Source organism: Wyeomyia smithii, chromosome 2 (genome assembly GCF_029784165.1).
Source record: "Wyeomyia smithii strain HCP4-BCI-WySm-NY-G18 chromosome 2, ASM2978416v1, whole genome shotgun sequence".
Taxonomy (NCBI): Eukaryota; Metazoa; Arthropoda; class Insecta; order Diptera; family Culicidae; genus Wyeomyia; species Wyeomyia smithii.
In genome coordinates, this window is record NC_073695.1 from 78,020,161 (window position 1) to 78,039,825 (window position 19,665).

Consider the following 19,665-nt stretch of genomic DNA (forward strand, 5'->3'; position numbering starts at 1 on the left):
GAAATATTACGTTTGGTAAGAGGAAAACTTCGTCTGCTTAAGTCGTGAGTTCTATAATAACAATTAGGCTAGTTTCATTGTACCAAAATATCTGTATTAAAGGATTAGCGGTAACGGCACTATCCGAGTTTGTATTGAGATGAGTGTGTTATTTTCAACTGCTAAAAAAACGTAAAATCACGAAAAAATTTAGTAAATTTAAAATTAAAAAAATCAAATTTATAAATATTTTTTAACAAATTAGATTTTCTATAAAGATGTTTCAGAGTTAAAATAGGTATAAATAGGCCGATTAAAACTCCAACAAACAAAAATAGTGCCTCTCAGGTATACAGGTAGCATTTTATTACAGAGCAAAATCGTGCCAAATGATCTGGAAATTCACGGAAATTTATTCGACTATTTTTGATTTGAATTTACTTTGCTTAGCAAACTGATAATATTTCACAGATGGAAAATTTTTCGCGGATTTTTGAATTTACGCAGGTTGGGGACCAAATTCGTCTAGGTGTTTATTTTTTTTCCACAACATTTATTTGACACGGCACAATACATAGGTGTTTATTGAGTAAAAGACTTAAGGCTCAAACACAATGGATACGTTTGCGTTGCGTTGACGTTAATTTGACAGAAAATATATGGGGTAACTGTATCGATCACTCTTTACTATTGCGCTATGTTCCACACACGCCTCTATCAACCACACACACTGCCCTATGGAAGTTATTTTTGTAACTGAACGATTGCATTAGAAAAGCAAAATTCTAAGTCTTAATCACATCCTCGGCCCGTGTTCATTGCGAACATCCTCGAAAAAATTACATACATTGCCTGCTTAACAACTTCAAAAAAAAACTAAATTAAAAAAAAATTTTCCTCTCAACTTATTTTATTGTCTGACATTGTTCAAAATCGTTCGATAAAAAGTTCTGGATGGAGAAGTTTAAAATAAAATTTTACTCAAAAGTTGAGTTTGAATGTTTTTTTTTTCAATTTCAACATGTTTCAGAATAATCAAATTCCAATGATGCGTAACGGGCGGCTTGATTTATGTTTTTTTAGTTTCGAGGTGCAAAGTAAACAACGCAATCTAATTTTTTACCTAGATGCTCTCCTCACTTGATATATGCTTAGAGACACACAGTACAAGCACTGCAGTGAGCTCTGTTGTGTATTTATTAACCGAAATGTCGTTCCGTATGAAAAAAGCTCACACTAGTTAATTATCTCTCTAGAGAGCAAAAATGTTGCCCTGAAGCTCAAAATAGTTGCCTTTAAAAGATTTTAGCATTTGAATCATTTTTGTGAAATGTTGGTGCTCCTAGTTTAATTAGAAGTATGTCAAAAGGCCGCAGTGTCATTGCTCGCCGGGTTCGTCGCTTCTACAAGGCAAAACCTGTGTTCAGTGTTATCATTACTATATTTAATGTTTGCATTCAAATTATTTAATCCAAGTTTTTGGATGTTCTTACAAAAAAAGCTGTGATTTACTCTACGAACTTTTTCAAATGCAATAAAATGTGCTTTTTTAGCGATGACTGCATTGGTTTTTACGACTTTATGGTCAAACGAAAGGTTTATTTGCTTCACTGGTCGCCATTGAACTGAATTCTAATAGAACTTTTAATCTATGAACCACTTCCTGTCATATGACCTGTCGTCCATACTCGATCGTTTTTGGATAAATGAACCTTTGCACATGTGTTTGACTTAACAAACTATGTAATATGCGTGTACTTGTTTGGGCATCATTTGAAGCTTTGTAGTCAAATCTTTGGTATTTGTCTGGAAACAAGTTGTAGTAAACTGAAAAATATGCGATAGTTCTTTTTTCACAAAAAATCAAAAGAAATCCAACTTATAAAATTTGAACGAGTCGACTTTTGCTTTGTCAGTTTTTTTAATTGAAATTTAAGGTTATTATAATTCTGATTAGATTTTAAAGCGTTTTCCTAATACAAAGAATTCAAAGATCCAATAAGATGACAAACAATTTTAGAAAATTGTTTTTTGTGTGATAATAAGCCTGCTTTTAAAATTTTTAGTGATTCTCCAGCAGCAAAAATTATTTTAATTTATGATTGATGTTGAAGGATGAATTATTTAAGCCATTGCTCATCGCTAGTTACAACTTCGCTCCATCTTTCTGCCAGAACTCGAATACCGTTACGATAAAATTGTTTGTCTTTTGGGGCTATCCATGAAGCAAGCTATTTAGCGAGATTTTTATATGCACAGAACTGCTGATCAGGTGGATCATGTGCCATCGAATGGAACAAGTAATAATCGAACGGCGCAATATCTAAGGGATATGACGGGTGTGGTAAGACTTTGTAAATTTCAACGACTTTGGAATTGGCCGAGCGTTGTCACACATCGAAACCACTTTTTCGTACCTTTGTTCGTATTGAGTAATGAAACAATTTTTAATCACCCATCACGTCGCGATGAATAGAATTCTTTCTTTATTGCCGCAGGAGCAGTTGTTCATAGACGGAAAAACCACGCTCAACGTCCCTTGATTTCAAATCATAAGGAACCCAAGTTCCTTGTTTTTGAATCATGGCATTGGCATGGATCTTCATCGAGCAAATCGTCTAAATTAGCTTTTTCAAAGGTTTATGGCCTTCCTTCACGCGAACATTCATCAACATCGAAATTACCGTCTTTAAAACAGCGGAAAAAATCACGACACGCTGTGTTACTTGGAGCAGTATATCTGTAAACTTTTTCCTGACTCTCGATGCGCTTCAGACATACTTTTCTTCAAATAACCGAAATGAGAGAAGTAGCGCTTCCCGCAATTGACGATTATTTGGCACAAAATGAGACATTTTCACACAAAAGTATATGACACCACAATTAAATTACTAAGGGGTCATCCACATTCCACGTGGACAGCTTTGGAGTGGGGTCTGTGTAATGTCCACGGTCCATACAAGATTTCTAGAATCTATATGGGCAGTTGCCGAGGAGGGGAGATTGGGGGTCAAAATTATCAAATATCTGTCCACGTGGAATGTGGATGGCCCCTATCATATGTTTCAGTTTAGTGCATTACGTTTTAGATATGTCAAAAACGATCTGCTTCTACTACTGGCACCATCTATTGACAAATAGTGAGAACTTAGGAGCGCGTTGAGCGGGGGCCTAGTGTGGTTGGTAACGTCTCCGCCAACCACGCTCAACGCCTGGGTTCGAATCCCACCGCCGACATAGGTGTCGATGGTTGTGAGGTGGCGTGATCCACTCACATCCAACCCAACTGGTCTAGATTCAATCCTAGCCGACACCGGGAGATTTTCTGAGGCAAAAAATCTCTGGGATCACGCCTTCCATCGCATGAGGAAGTAAAGCCGTTGGCGCCGGTCCGTTAATAAACGGGTCGTGAGTTAGGGTCCTGGGTGTGGAGTCGCCTCCCTGGGCGTCGGTGATTGGCCACAACAGTGGCGGAACTAGACCGACGGAAAACAAGCGAGAACAAAAAAAAACTTAGGAGCGCCGCTGCTTAATTACTCTATGATCTGCGTTATAATATTGTTACTTTTTTCCACTACTCGATAACCAAATAAAAATATCATTCTTTTTGCCGCTTCTTCAACAACATCTAAGGTGTGTTCAACTTAATCAGTGAATGATTTGGAACATTGTTATCATTGTTTTAAAAGTACTGTACAATGAAACTATAAGTGCTATGAGGTCAACCAAAAACAAAAGTTTTACCTAGTCAGCGACTATTAGTCACTTGATCTTAGAACCTACACTTTAAATACTGATATCAATTCCAATTTCGGAGGTCAACCAAACTATTACTTTCGACCCTGTAAGGGGATATAATCCACTTCATAATAAAATTTGCATTTCTCGAGCTTCGCTGCATCAACGAACGTCGTTATTGTTGTGTTTAGTAATAAATCAGTTCTCTTGTTTCTTCTAAGTTCTCAGTCTTCAACATGAAGAGCACCATTGTCTCATTAGACTGACCAACCCGGAGACCTTTCCAGAATTAGAGAACTTATTCCATGAGTTCTATTCCGCTTCTTGATAGCAATAGCAAATGAGGGCTCTGTCGTAAAGGGCGCTATATCATTATTATTACACCCAACGCAAACGGGGAACATTTTATTACTTTAGGGCAATTTTTTATTACTTATTGTGTCTTATGACTGCGCATTATACACAAAGAGTAACAAACAAAAAGTAATAAAAATTATGACGGCCACACGCTTGTATGTGTTTCTGGAGGAGAACATACAGCCAAGCACCGCAATGCATGTGTTAGCAAGACTTCACTCGCTGCATTTGTATTGATGCAACGATCAGGTTATTTTTGTCCCCTTCATCCACACTTAATCAGAATCTCAACCGTCAACCTCAAATGTCTAATTATAAACACTTTCGTTTCGTCCCCCAGTGTTTACTTGAAATGAAAATATGTAATACTGTTTGACCAGAGTTGCCGAAGTTGCGAATATTGTCTGGTTAGGCACGAGTATTGTATTTTCAAACAGGTGCAAATGAGTTTCCATGAGCCAATGAGTATGTGTTTTAGATATCTTGCAGGAAAGCGAATGTTTTTGTTTTTCTCTAACGCAGTTTACAGATCGTGATGTCATTTAAAGACGCATTTCAAGTCTTTGAAATCATCAACGTTTGCATACTCTATGACGGGGAAAATGCTGCTTGGCAGCTCTTGTCATATTTTTTCTCTACTCCGTATGCGAGCTAATACACGCACACCGGGGGAATTGGAGATTGAAGAAACTTGTAACATGTGCAACATATGCGACGGTGTGTGATTTTTTTTTGCTTGAGATGGAAAGTAAGCAGTTTTCGACAGAAAAAATCTTGCATGTGGTTGAAACGACCATTATTAGATAGTCGTACTCCCGTAACACGTGCTAAATTCATGTCAGTATGTGTTGTTACTTGACTGGGGAAGAATTTTATTGCCTTTAAAGTAATAGGTTTGTTACCCAAAAGGCAATTTTGCGCTATTGCTTCTAAAGTAATAAGGAAAAGTTTTGCGTGTACCTATTTCGCTCACTGTTGCCACTTACCGCGCCTGGGTAACGAAACCAAGATGCGTTCAGAGCTTTAAAAGGTATGACCCAACTGCGAAACTGCTGCAAACCGTAGATCGGTTCACGGCGAGCTGGCACCTAAGTTACCACACAGAAAATGATGCAATTTTATGCTGACCGCTCACATAATGAGCCACCGCACACATGCTGTCCGAAAATTTGCAGCTTTTTTTTTTTGCTTCTCCTGATAGCAAGGGAAAGCGAACATACGCTGGCGAACCAGAAAGTTCAAGTAAAGCCAAAATACACTCGAGAAAACGACTAAACAAACCGAAGAAAATGAAGAGAAAACAGCAATGTACTACATCACTGAAAATTTGTGAAAACGTATCATTAAAATTGATTTGTAGCGATGAAATAATAATTTAGGAAAGGCCCCAGAAATTATACACGGCCTCGGTGAGGTCCGTTTCGCCAGCACGAGCAAGCAGGGAGAGGCAGGATTTGGTTGCCTTGTTTTCTCCGGTCTGGTCCACGCGAGAGTCACTCAGTGGTGGTTTTGTTGGTTTTTCTCCTGATTCTGTCGGACACCGCGAGGGGTTCCTCCGGTACGGCAGGTCTGGACGAGGTGCTTTCACAAATTATGCTCTGTTTTATTGGCATTTTAGTTTCGCAGCTTAGCAGCTGTTAGCTGAAATTGTTGTTTCGGTGTTAATTTCCATGATAAAGTTACGATTAAAATATTCACTAAGCGGTATGAATTAGTGAGAAAGTATTTTAGGATTTGGTTTGTGATTAATCAACAAACTGCAACCAATCGTATGGCCGACGTATTACTTCAAACATTCAACACTGCTAGGTAATTGACGGTGAAATTCCTCAAGACCACAAATTCCCCGCTAACTAGCTGCGAGTAATTAGTACCTTTCGTGAGAGGCTCGTTGATGACGATCTGGTTTGTCAGCCTGCCGAAAATAGACACGAGGGCAGGAAGTGGGTTGCAACAGTTTCGAAAATCATCGGCTACATATTATTCGGCTGATAGTGATGGGCTGGAACGACCGACAGAGTGCGTGGTCATGGTCATCGTTTTACTTCCGCCTTAATTTCATCATTTGTTGATGTTTCTTTACAACTCCTTTCCTCGTTTTCCGCTTTCAGGCGAATGTTTCCCTCGATGCGACTCACCGTTGATGGTCTGGACGCGGACACCAATTATTGCGTGCTGCTGGAGATGATGCCCATTAGCGACTGTCGGTTCAAATTCAGCGGATCGCAGTGGGTTCCGGCGGGTGGTGCCGAACCGCAAAGCCCGCAACGCTTTTGTCTGCATCCGGACAGCCCCGCCCTCGGAACCCATTGGGCCTCCCAACCGATCGTCTTCAACAAGGTGAAGCTGACCAATAACACGCTCGATAACAATGGACATGTAAGTATCTTGATGGTATGGCCTAATGGAGGCCAACGCAGAACAAACGTTCTGTTGTGCAATTATAATTAAGGCCGGATTCTAAGATTATCATCGTAATTGGACTACTTATACGTTGTATTAATGGAAATTTTCCCCGATTTTCGCAGGTGGTATTGACCAGCATGCATAAGTACCAGCCAAGGATACACATCATCAGGACGGCAGACCCATCGCAGATCCCTTGGGCAGCCCAGCAAGCGTTTGTTTTTCCAGAGACTGAATTTGTAGCTGTAACTGCCTATCAGGTGAGCAACTGATTCTTTAGAATAAAACAAATGCTGATTAGCGAGCTTAATAAGGTAGAGCTGTTCACAAATCAGATGTAAAGCTATTTGAAATTACTTCATTCATTCATTCAAAACTTCATTCGAAAAATTTTAAAAGTGTTCTTGTGAATTGTGGTGATCATAGCCGCCGCGAAAGTGCGTCAAAAGGCAGCAGGTAATGGATCGTCGGGTTCGTCGTTTCACTGTTTGTCCATAGGTAGACTTCAATCAACTTTTCAGAGACAGCTTCTGTGCTCTAAGATCTAATAACTGGTTTTGGAAAAATTAAAAAAGAGTCATGGTATTCGGAAAACGTAATCCTCGAAATCTAATAGATCGTTCAGGTTGAAAAACTAAAAACTTTTTTGAGTCAATGAATAAAATTTCATGAAACGGATTCTTGAGATCAGAGCCTGTACAGGTAAAAATTGAGCGTTTCCATGTCAGACCTACGACTATTCCATGTCGAATATCGACTATTTTCTATTTGAAATAAACTTTCCACACGTATTTGGTTTAGCAAACTGAGTATTTTCCGCAGGTGGAAAATACTACAAGATTTTCATACAAGGTTAGAAAGTTCACTTCAAAAGTGCGTAATTCGAGACTTGACAGAATCAAGCTATTTGTCCAGTAACTCACGCATTTTCACTCTCTGGTTTCCCATTAATTCTTTCTTTATCATATTTTCTACTGTAATTATATGAATTTAATTCTCACTTTTCGATACTGTGTCTGCTGTAGTTTCTGAATGAGAACCAATAATTTCACCCAATGCATCTGGTTTTATTTTGTTCTGATCAAGTCCATTATTTTGAACTAATTTATTGTATGAATTCTACTCTGAAAAGGTATCGAAGTCCTTATATAGACAAGCTAAATATATATCTCCCAATAGTTTTGAAATTTTATCCTCTAGGCAGATAAAAACAAAAAAATAAACTTGATTTTTTCAAACGAAACATATTTTCTAACTTTTCTCTGAAATTTTCTCATATTCCCTCATCTTTAAAAATGAATAGTTATTTTATTCTCTAATAACTTTTCTCTAAAATTTGGAAATTATTTTTCTTCTTTAAAATGAATAATTATTTATTTTTCCTATGAGTAAACAATATTTCAATGCGTTTTTTGCATACGACAATCTTTCAGGCATGATACATTTTTTTACATTGAAACCGACGGAAAATTTTCCTCATACAGTCTCTCTACATTGGTCAGTCAACGTACTGTCTGAATGGTCAAAAATAAAAAAAAATCAACTTCCTATGTTTTACTGTCTGTTTCTGTGTTCTGATGTGTTCTTTCGATCAGCAATTAGTTTCTCTGCAACTGATGTGTATAAATCGGTTGAAAAGAAAAATATTATTTACTTAGAAAGGGACACAATTATGGGTCACTTCTGGCATTCAAAATCCATACGTTAATTTATTGTTGTAACAGCTTGAAAAAGAGTTATTTTACTCAGTTTTGATGCGTTATTGTGCAATTTTCAGTGACGTTTGCAAATTCAAATCATTTCAATCGTATAAATCAGGTTGTGAGCTATAAAAATCTAATGAAAATTGTTCAGTTTCGTGAGAATAGAGGTATGTTCGTAAAAGTGACCTATAATTGTGGCGGCACTGTAAATATAATACATAAATGAGTGCGAGAGAATTTGTACATTTTTATGCAAGAAAGTCACATTTCGATTCAGTATCATAAAACTATATAAAAACCTAGTAGGTATTTTGTATCAGCAAGTTTTCTTTCGAGACATCAGTTTCAATAACATTCTAACAAAAGATCGTAAAATTGTCTGTGCTTTACTTCAGAGACGTTAGAAAACTCTAGGTTCATGGGAGCTAACATTAGTTCTCTCGGGGCGAATGACCATACGATTGGTCAAAGCCTCGTTAAAAGAAATAGATGTATGAATAAATTGAGTTCTTTAAATTTTTTGTCACTGATAAAGGGGATAGCGGGTAGTTTGTGTCTACTCATATGGTCTGTGCCAGGTGTGCTCGTGTGTGATTGATTCATTGTACGTGGAAATTCGATCTTGGAACTTTTCATCAATTTTCACTGCTGAACAATGAAGTAATAATGATAACTGAAGTATCACAAAATTGCCCATCATTTTATCAATCCAACGACATACTGGTTATTGTAATCCATCATGTGGTTACACAAGTAATACAGTTCAAAACATTTCATTCCGACGTCACACCATGGTTTGTGCCCAGAATGTACCCCGATATAGCGCGGAAAAACGTAGTCCTACAACGAAGAATGCATACTCAAGAGTAATTTTCTAGAAGGGTGTAAGCATTTCGGCATACGTTTTATTTGGAGTATTGTAACTCAAAAACCTTTGGTTATACAGAAAGAATGTTTGAGAATGAATTTTAGGGAATTAATGATGATTAACAAAAAAAGTTATATATCTTAGGAAATGAAAAAAAAAAAATTGATAAAAAAATCGAAATAAACACTAAATTTTTATTTACAAAAAAAAAAAAGAATTGAACCTCTCCTAATTTTTTTTAAAGGAACTTGAAACTAGTACTTAACTTTTGATAAAAAGTCCAGGATGGAGAAATGAAACATATTTTGACGTAGGACTATGTCTAACCGCACTATATCGAGATACATTCTGCGGAAACTAAAACCAAGATGTAACGTTGGAAAGAAAGATTCCAAACGGTGAAACTGATGTAACCACATGATGGATTACAATAGTCAATGTGTCGTTGAATTGATAAAATGATTCCCCAGTTATCATTATCATTTCATTGTTAAACAGTGAAAATTGAATAAAAGTTTCAAGGTCGAATTTTCACGAACAATGTACCAATCACATGCGAGCACGCCTGGCACAGACTTCATGAGTAGACACCAACTGCCTGCTGTATAGCAGTGGCAAAAAAATTGACAGAATCTCCCCGTCCCAATAGGTCAACTTATGTTCGCTTCCATGAGCCTAGACTGATTTGATGTCTTGAAGGTGAAACTTTTTCGGAAAGTTCGTAACCACCTTCACTATCAGACAATTTTTCCTTCTGCTGTTAGAATGTTATTAAAACTAGAAGGAAAACATGCTGGCACAGGCAACAGTACTGCATCGAGCAATGTATGAATAGAGCGCTGGTCACTCGTCGTCTATCAGGCAATAGAACTCGATATTCATTTGTGTGTAGCCAAGCCAAGTGAGGACTACATTGCCGCTGTCGACGCACAGTGCGGCGTGTTGGGTTAACGCGTAGGTATCGCTTTGTACACAATCGGATTGCCGTTTGATTTGTTTGTTCGGATTGTCTTTCTGTTTCGTATAGTAGCAAATATCAGAATTCAATATGATCATTCGGGTGCCGCAAAATACACTGCGCCACCGGGGACAACAAAATTCTGTACGTGTCGGTAGAGGCAGGTAGCAGGGTATATAAATTAGGTACATTGTACAGATAAAATGCGTTGTTTATTTTTGAACTCTACCCTGTGTTTTTCTCATGTCCATTGTAAATTTTCTGTGAATATACATTTTTGTTAAAAACTGTAATTCTTTATCGTTATTTTTCCATGAACTTGTAACTGCAGGAAAATTTTATTATGTGACATCTTTGCCGCTTGGTGATCGGAGAGTGAGCCATAGTTCACAAGAAAATTAAATATTGTTTGATTACAACTAAATCGTACTCAATTTAGGTCTGTATAGAAGCTTACATTTTCGCGTATTGGAGAAAATTGACTGTATTAGGCATTCATCAATGGTAAAGAGAATATTTTTGCTTCTAAAATAGAATGCTGCAAATAAATAATCAGTTCGATTTTGCCAAACACGACAGGGCAGAATTTTCCTGTTGCCAAGATTGAACCATGCCAAAAATGAACGGTTCTCTTTCCATGATTTATTTTCATAGATATTTCCACCAATGAACTAGTTTTAGTTCCAAGTCGTTTGAGGTGTTGCTTTATGAATTAAGGATGACGACCTTACTAACCTTACCTTACCAAACAGTCCCAAGCCGTGGTGTGGCCTTTGCTGTACGTATGAGTCGTCTCCATTCCACTCGGTCCATGGCTGCAGTTCGCCAGCTCTGCAGTCTGCGTAGGGTCCGCAGGTCGTCTTCCACCTTGCCCCCTGTGCACCTCTCCGTCTCGTCCCTGACGTATTGGTTTCAAGAACCATCTTTACCGGGCTGTCGTCTGACATCCTTACAACATGCCCAGCCCACCGCAGCCTGCCTATCTTAGCGGTGTGGACGATAGATGGCTCCCCAAGCAGCTCCTGCAGTTCGTGGTTCATTCGCCTTCTCCACACTCCGTTTTCCATCTACAGTCCACCGAAAATGGTACGCAGCACCTTCCGCTCGAACACCGCAAGGGCGCGTTGGTCCTCCACAAGCATAGTCCATGTCTCATGCCCGTAGAAGACTACCGGCCTGATCAGCGTCTTGTAGATGGTTAACTTGGTGCGGCGGCGGATTCTACTCGATCGAAGCGTCCTCCGGAGACCAAAGTATGCACGATTTCCTGCCATAATGCGCCGTTGATTTTCTCTGCTGGTATCGTTGTCGGCAGTTACCAGTGAGCCCAGATACACGAACTCATCAACCACCTCGATTTCATCACCACCAATTTGAACTCGAGGTGGGAGGTTAGCACTATCCTCTCGTGAACCCCTTCCTTTCATGTACTTCGTCTTCGATGCATTGATGACCAGTCCAATCCGTTTGGCTTCAGCCTTTAGTCCGATGTACGTATCCGCCATCTTCACAAAGGTCCGAGCCACAATGTCAATATCGTCGGCGAAACCAAACAGTTGAACCGACTTTTGGAAAATCGTGCCACTCGTGTTAATCCCCGCTCTTCTAATGACACCTTCCAGGGCAATGTTGAACAGTAGGCACGAGAGACCATCACCTTGCCTCAGCCCTCTTCGGGTTTCGAAGGGGCTCGCTCTAGCATAAGGGGCTCACATCTAGCATATCAGAGCAAGGGTCTTCTATGACGGTATGCAGAACAAATGTTTTACTTGCGGAGCTCTGGATCACCTGGAGGCGAACTGTCCGAAGCGGCAGACGGTGAATGCACGTCTGCAAGCTGCGGCCGGCTCGCATCAGAAGGCTGTATCTGACCTTGGGAACAGAAATGGAAATAATGGAAACTTTGGATCGTTTGCAAACGTGGTAGTAAACGGTTTTGTGGCCCAACCATCATCAGCATCTGGCATGGTGGTGCTGGGACAGCAGGAAAAGCCGAAACTTCGCGACGCTACAGACGCAGCAGCAGAGGATGTTACTACTGAGCAAGGTAGGGATGTCGAAATGAAGATTGAATCGAGCAACAAGAAGCAGGGGCGTCCAAGCAAACGCAAAGATTCTGATTCATCAGAATCTGAAGCGGTCTCCAGAAAATAAATAATTGTTCCATCTGTAGAGCATAGCCTTCTGCTGGCTCAAGCACGACGTTCTGAGTCGTTGAATACCAAGGATAAAAGCGGTGGGAAGGGTACTAAATAATTAATAATAATTCGAAACCAAGAAAAATGAACTTCATTTGCTCAGTTGCAACGATTAATCTAAACAGCACTAACACACAGATCAACAAGAACCTTCTCAAAGATTTCATTAACGAGCACAATATCGATATTGTTTTTTTTTTGCAAGAAGTCTGTTATCAGGATTTTTCTTTTGTAGCTTCACACAATGCCTTAGTTAACATAAGTACAGATAAGAAAGGTACGGCAGTACTTGTTAGAAAATCCTTTGCTTATTCTAATTTTTTATTAGATCTGTCTAGAAGAATTGTGTCTCTTGTTGTAAACGACGTAAATTTTATAAATATCTACGCTCAATCCGGAAATGAATTAAAGAGAGAGAGGGATAGACTGTTTACGGAAAACCTGGCTGTTCATTTGAACAAACCTGGAACCACCAGTATGATGCTTGGAGGGGACTTTAATTTTATCTTGGAGGAGTGCGATTCGAAAGGATTGCAAAAAAATTACTCTAATGGACTTAAAAATCTAGTTGAAATCTTCTCATTAAAAGATGTAGCAAAAACAATAAAAACACAAGGATTCACTTTTTACAGAAATCAATCGGCTTCACGATTAGATAGGTTCTATGCGTCAAAAGAAATAGTAAGAGACGTATCTAGCTGCAAAACCTTGCCATTGATCTTTTCGGACCACCATTGTGTGTTACTAAAATATCGAATAAAGCAGGAACAAATGATACCACGTGGTAGGGGTTACTGGAAGATAAATCCAAGCATACTTGTAGAGCATGATATTAAGAATAGATTCGAAGGTGAATATAAAAAACTGCTAGAAAGGACACAACAACAAACCGATTTAAGTTCATGGTGGAACTACTGCTTTAAAGCAAAGGTAAAGAGATTCTACAAATCAGAGAGTTGGCAATTGAACCAAAGAAACAGAGCCTTGAAAACATCATTATCGAATAAACTTTTAAAATATTTTGATAAACAGGCGGGCGGGGAAAATGTCGAAAATGAAATAGCTATAATTAAATCAAAACTAATGGATTTAGAACAAAATCGTCTGAAAAATTTAGGTAAAAAACTTTCACCTAATTCTATTACAGAAAGTGAAAAGATGACAATCTATCAACTTTCAAATGCAGCCCATCGGGAACATAATTTTGGCTTAAAATTGAAACACGAAAATACACAAGTAACAGATAGAGATCTCTTAGGTTCACTAGTACACGCACATTTTTCGGAATTGTATAAAAGTACGCCAAATGATCACAATATAGATGAATTCGAAAATCCGTTAAATTCAATAACCAAGACACTATCTACAGAGGAGAAGACAGAAATTGTTCAAGAAGTAACTATAAACGAAATATGGGAGATATTGAAGATGTGCAACAAGAAAAAATCACCAGGCCCAGATAGATTGACGTATGAATTTTACATTCATTATTTTGATATCCTAAAATCTAACTTAGTAAAATTATTCAACTTATACCTGAGCGGACATTGTATTCCCTCCAAGGAGTCTACAGAGGGAATTATTGTTCTAATTCCGAAGAAAGGCGACCTTACTTGTTTAAATAACTTGTTTTAATAATAGGCCGATCAGTTTATTGAACACTGATTACAAACTTTTCTCCAAAATTTTATATAATAGGATTAAGAATTATATTGAAAATCTAATTGAATGTGGCCAAAGCGCATGTATTCCTGATCGATCATGCATAGACAATCTAAAAGATGTACGAAGGTTAATGACAAAAGCTGCAGAAAGTAAACGCTTTAAAGGACTTCTTTTAAGCCTCGATCTGGAAAAGGCATTCGATAAAGTTGATCACCAGGTTCTCTGGAAAGTATTAGATAAATTTGAGTTACCGTGTACATTGATACGGTGCATTCAATGTTTGTACGGAAAAGCAACTTCCAAAGTCCTGTACAACGGATTTTTAACCAAGGAAATACAAATTAACTCTTCAGTTAGACAAGGGTGCCCACTGAGCATGTTGCTTTTCATTTTGTATGTGGAACCACTTATTCGGATAATTGACAAAAGCGTACTCGGGGTCCTTGTATATGACAAATTCCTGAGAGTAATCACATTTGCAGATGATGTAAATGTTTTTCGTCGAAATTCAGAAGAGCTTGATAAAGTTTTAAATATCATTGCTTCGTTCTCCAAATTTTCGAAAATTAGGGTGAATATTAAAAAAATCTAATTTTTTGCGAATAAATAGATGCAACGGTGGACCATTTCAAGTAGCTGAAACTTATAGCTTGAAACTGCTTGGAGTCACGTTTAAAAGTACGTGAAACGATACTGTTGATGTCAATTACGAAAAGCTTATTAATGAAATCAAACATAGAATATGGTTAGTTTCGTTTCGCAATATGTGTTTAATTGAGAAAGTATGGTACGTGAACACCTTTATCCTGTCCAAGCTGTGGTACCTGGCCCAGCTCTACCATGCAAAAAATAAACATTTGGCAAAAATAAAAACAATCGTTGGAAATTTTTTATGGAAAAATAAAATTTTTCGAGTAGACAAAAGGCAGTTGTACCTTGACACTGAGAACGGTGGACTTGGATTGCTTGACCCAACGGAGAAATGCAAAGCGCTTTTTGTATGGAATATCGTTCATAAGAAAGATACAGATAATGACTTTATCGCCGAAAAATATTTATTAAATTTTAAGTCCTTGGCTAAACTTACGTGGAATGGGAAAGTGTGGATTCAAAATATAGGACAATTGAATGGACTAAAATAAACAACTGTACCGCTTATTCATAAATCAGCATGGTTTTGTTCCGCATGTACAAATCATTTTCCCCCAAATCAATTGGATACCTCGATGGAAGGTTTTGAGCTGTCCTTATTTGCTAGTTGAAGATAGATCTACACTGTTACTGTTGTTTAACGATTTATTTGCAAATCGGCAAAAAATGGAACAATATAAGGTCAAAGATACAAAAAACGACATTTGTGAATATTGCAAAAATCAAACTCTTGATAGTAACGATCATAGAATACACCGATGTGAATCCTCAAAGCAAGTTAGAGAATGGGTAACCAAAATAGTGAAGAAAAAGTTCAAGATAAAGTATAATAAATTAGAAGATTTTTTAATGTGGGAAATTGACCAAGACACCCCCTCCGTCAAAGCGACATACTGGTTGGTATTTCACTGTATTGCATTTTGTTTGCAAAAACACCTTGTAGGCGGCGTTCAACAGAGTGATTGCCCGATAATTGCAGCACTCCAGTTTGTCGCCCTTTTTGTAGATGGGACACACAATACCCTCCATCCACTCCTCCGGTACTCGTTCTTCCTCCCAAACCTTGACAATGACCCAGTGCACGGCTCTAGCCAGTGTTTCTCCACCGTATTTCAATAGCTCGCTGGGAAGTTGGTCCACTCCAGCAGCTTTGTTGTTTTTCAGCCGACCAATCTTCTCCTCCACCCCCAGAAGATCGGGGGCTGGAATTCTGATGTCTTCTGCTCGTGCACCAAGATCAGTTGCCATACCGTCCTCGCGCTCTACTGCATCGCCGTTCAGATGCTCGTCGAAGTGCTGCCTCCACCTTTCGATCACCTCACACTCGTCAGTAAGGAGGTTGCCGTCCAAGCTCCTGCACATATCGGCTTGCGGCACGAAACCTTTACGGGAGCTGTTCAGCTTCTCGTAGAACTTCCGAGTGTCGTTAGCTTGGTACAGCTCTTCCATCGCTACGCGATCTCGGTCCTCTTGCTGGCGCTTCTTCCTTCGGAGGACTGAGTTTTGGCTTTTCCGTGCCTGTCAGTATCGTTCCACGTTCGCTCTCGTGCGGTGTTGCAGCATTCTCGCCCGTGCTGCATTCTTCTCCTCGACTAACCGGCCGCAAAGTTAACGCACCGATGGCCGTTATCATTAGACACGGCATGCAGGCTATCTGGTCCGATTACCGGTCTGTACATTGCCTCCCAGCCTACCTTAGCATTCATGTCCCCAATAACGATTTTCACGTCCCATCGCGGGCAGCTATCGTAGACCTGCTCCAGCTGCGCGTAGAACGCTTCCTTCTCGTCGTCGGGTCTTCCTTCATGTGGACAGTGCACGTTGATGATGCTGTAGTTGAAGAACCGGCCCTTTATCCTCAACTTGCACATACTTGCGTTGATCGGCAGCCACCCCATCACGCGTTGGCGCATATTACCCAGTACTATGAAGCCGGTTCCCAGCTCGCTGGTTGTGCCACAGCTCTGGTAGAAAGTAGCCGCCCGGTGCCCGCTTCTCCATACCTTCTGTCCTGTCCAACAAAGTTCCTGCAGCGCTACGACTTCGAAGTTGCGTGGATGTAGCTCGTCATAGATTATCCTGTCGCATCCTGGAAAGCAGAGCGATTTGCAGTTCCATGTCCCAAGTTTCCAATCGTAGTCCTTATTTCGTTGCCTAGGTCTATGCCGATTGTTCCGATCCGTATTATCTCTTACGTTGTTTGTAACATGTTGTTTTCCGGGGCGGCTTGTTGGGCCTTCCCTAACCCCATGTCTCGCCGGGGGACCATCGTGTCAGTCTGTTTAGAGTCCCACGCTGCCACCAGGACGTTGATCAGCCGCTCCTAACATAGAGATCAGACGCTGTTTTGAGCCGCACCATCTTGGTGAACAGACGCTCAGGTTGGCGAAGCATTTCCTCTACCGCCGGAATATGGTTTACGCGCCAATGATCGCGTCGCACCTTCTCACTTAGCTATTGTCGGATGACAACATTGCCCAGGCAATACCAACCAGTTGTATCCATGTTCCAACCGGCTGTCTAGTGTAATCATATGACTCGCGGAGGTGTGAGATATGAACTTGTGAGGGCCGAAGCTATGTTTGACGCTCCTTCCAGGTTGTCAACTCACCATTTGTTGCCCAAAAGGATGACGACCTAGATATTCGATATTACTACCCGACTAATTAGAGGCTTAGTACTGCTTAGATCATGATCATTATATTACCGGCACATGTTAGGGCATATTCCAGGAGCCGTTTTACCGATTCCGGACATCCGCTTCGGCAACATAAAGATCCAAAATACCCTTCTTTTGGAGGATGTTGAACTTAAATTGGTTGAAATAATCAAGAAAACTAAGAAATGTGATTATATATAATCGCTCGTTTTTGGCACATGTGTGCCAAAACCTAACTGTACCAAAAGTAAAACAAGCTCAAATCAAACAGAGCCGCAAAGGGAAACATAAAACTACTGCAGTCCTACGTCAACTATGCGGTCGTGTCTTAGATACCATCCTCCTACTATTTTATTGAATGTTGTTTTGAAAAAGAATCAAATTTGATATTTTTAAAATAGTTGTACGGTTATGAAAAATTCATATAAATATTTCAAATCAATAAGCTCATGATGATTAAATTCCAATGGTGCAATGTGATTCTAACAGATATTTCAAATCATAAAGCTCTTGGCGACTTACTTTCGAAATGCATCCGTTTTTGAGATAATCCAAACCTAAGTTTGAAAATTCTCAGTTTAGTTTTAAACTACGCTTTCTGTGAGTAATTTGTGATTCTCAGGTATTACGCAGTATGAAATATACAGTCAATATAACACAATTCATTTCTTGATATCAAAGAGATTGGAAGTATTCTTTCGGAAGTTATGATTTTGTTTACATTCACGATGATTTATTTCCATGTGTTGAATTATTCAAAGGACGGAAATAACTTTTAAATCATTCATCCAATCTTTGGCCTGACAAATTGAATATTTTTTTAAATTCTTAAAAAAATATTCTTTTCTTAAATAGTTGGAATTTGAAAAATTGTACAAAACATATCTTTCAAGTGAAAATTGGTCTTACATATCTCTATCCAGGACTTTTTATCAAAAGCTTTGAAAAAATATCAAATTTCTACTAAAAAAAGCCTTCTTTTTCTACAACTCGTTCTCGGACAGTTTTTATTTATATACAACCAATGCACAGTGGTCCAATAAGGCAAAAAGTGGAACTTAATTCCATAGCGCCTTTCAACTTCATCCTAGCTTAATAGTGTCTTCGGAGCAATTGTTTGCATGAATGACCCGCATAATTGCAAATTGTCAAAAAATATGAAAAAATTACTATACTTAAATTAAAAAAATAACTTTTTTGTGTTAAGAGATAGAAGAATAGTTTATTCAGCAAAGTTGTAGAAAATTCAAAAATATGAAACTTTGTTGAACAAATGAAAATCCTATCTCTTTTCGGTGCAAAGTTATAAAGTACACTACATGGAACTTATTTAAAAGTTAGTTTAGTGTACTTAACTTTTGTTAGTTGCATTTTACACGAGAGTGTAGTTCGGAGGAATTGTTAGAGCATACAAAACACATATTTTTGCCGAAGACCATATATCTCCAGGACTTTTCCTTACAAAGTTATATCATATTTTAGCTTATTTTTTCGATAACTTCAAGAACGTATAGGTTAAAAAGGGGCAAGTGAAATCATGATGTCAATACTTTTCCTTGAAGTTAAGCTGAAGTACTATAAAATTCTTTAGGTTCTATTTGTCCCAATTCACCCATTTTTGAGTACGGCGAGCATATGTCACTGTAGGTTTTCGTATATCAAAAATACTAACTTTTTTGTGTTAAGAGATAGAGGAATGGTTTATTCGGCAATGTTTTAGAATGTGCAAAAATATGAAACTTTGTTGAACAAACAAAATTTCTATCTTCATTGAGAACAGAGTTACAGAGTATTTCATGTAAAAGTTACTTGAAAGTTAGTTTTTTGTACTTAACTTTTGTTAGTTACATTTTACAAGAAAACGTTGTTCTAAAGAAGCATTTGAGCATATAAAATACACGTTTTTGTTGAAGGCCACACATCTCCACGACTTTTCCTTACAAAGTTATAGCGCATTTCAGCATATTTTTTCGATAACTTCAACAACGTATAGAATAAAGATTAGGTGGATTGGGACGGATGGAACTTATAGTAGTTTTGAGCACTTGAGCTAAAATTTGAGAAAAAGAATTGACATCATGATTCAACTTGCCCCTTTTTTCTTTATACGTTCTTAAAATTATCGAAAAAATATGCTGAAATGTGCTATATCTTTGTAAGGATAAGTCCTGGAGATGTGTGGCCTTCAACAAAAACGTGTATTTTGTATGCTCAAATGCTTCTTTAGAACAACGTTTTCTTGTAAAATGTAACTAACAAAAGTTAAGTACAAAAAACTAACTTTCAAGTAACTTTTACATGAAATACTCTGTAACTCTGTTCTCAATGAAGATAGAAATTTTGTTTGTTCAACAAAGTTTCATATTTTTGCACGTTCTAAAACATTGCCGAATAAACCATTCCTCTATCTCTTAACACAAAAAAGTTAGTATTTTTGATATATGAAAACCTACAGTGACATATGCTCGCCGTACTCAAAAATG

General features: G+C 38.5%; 1 protein-coding gene across 1 annotated transcript in view; it reads left to right on the forward strand.

Annotated features, from left to right (window-relative positions):
- Positions 1-19,665, forward strand: part of LOC129722319 (T-box transcription factor TBX6-like) — an 85,487-nt gene that overhangs the window by 60,172 nt on the left and 5,650 nt on the right. The window contains exons 3-4 of the mRNA XM_055675669.1: positions 6,186-6,453; positions 6,603-6,740. Coding sequence (XP_055531644.1) covers positions 6,186-6,453; positions 6,603-6,740 — 406 coding nt within the window. The remainder of the gene's footprint in view (positions 1-6,185; positions 6,454-6,602; positions 6,741-19,665) is intronic.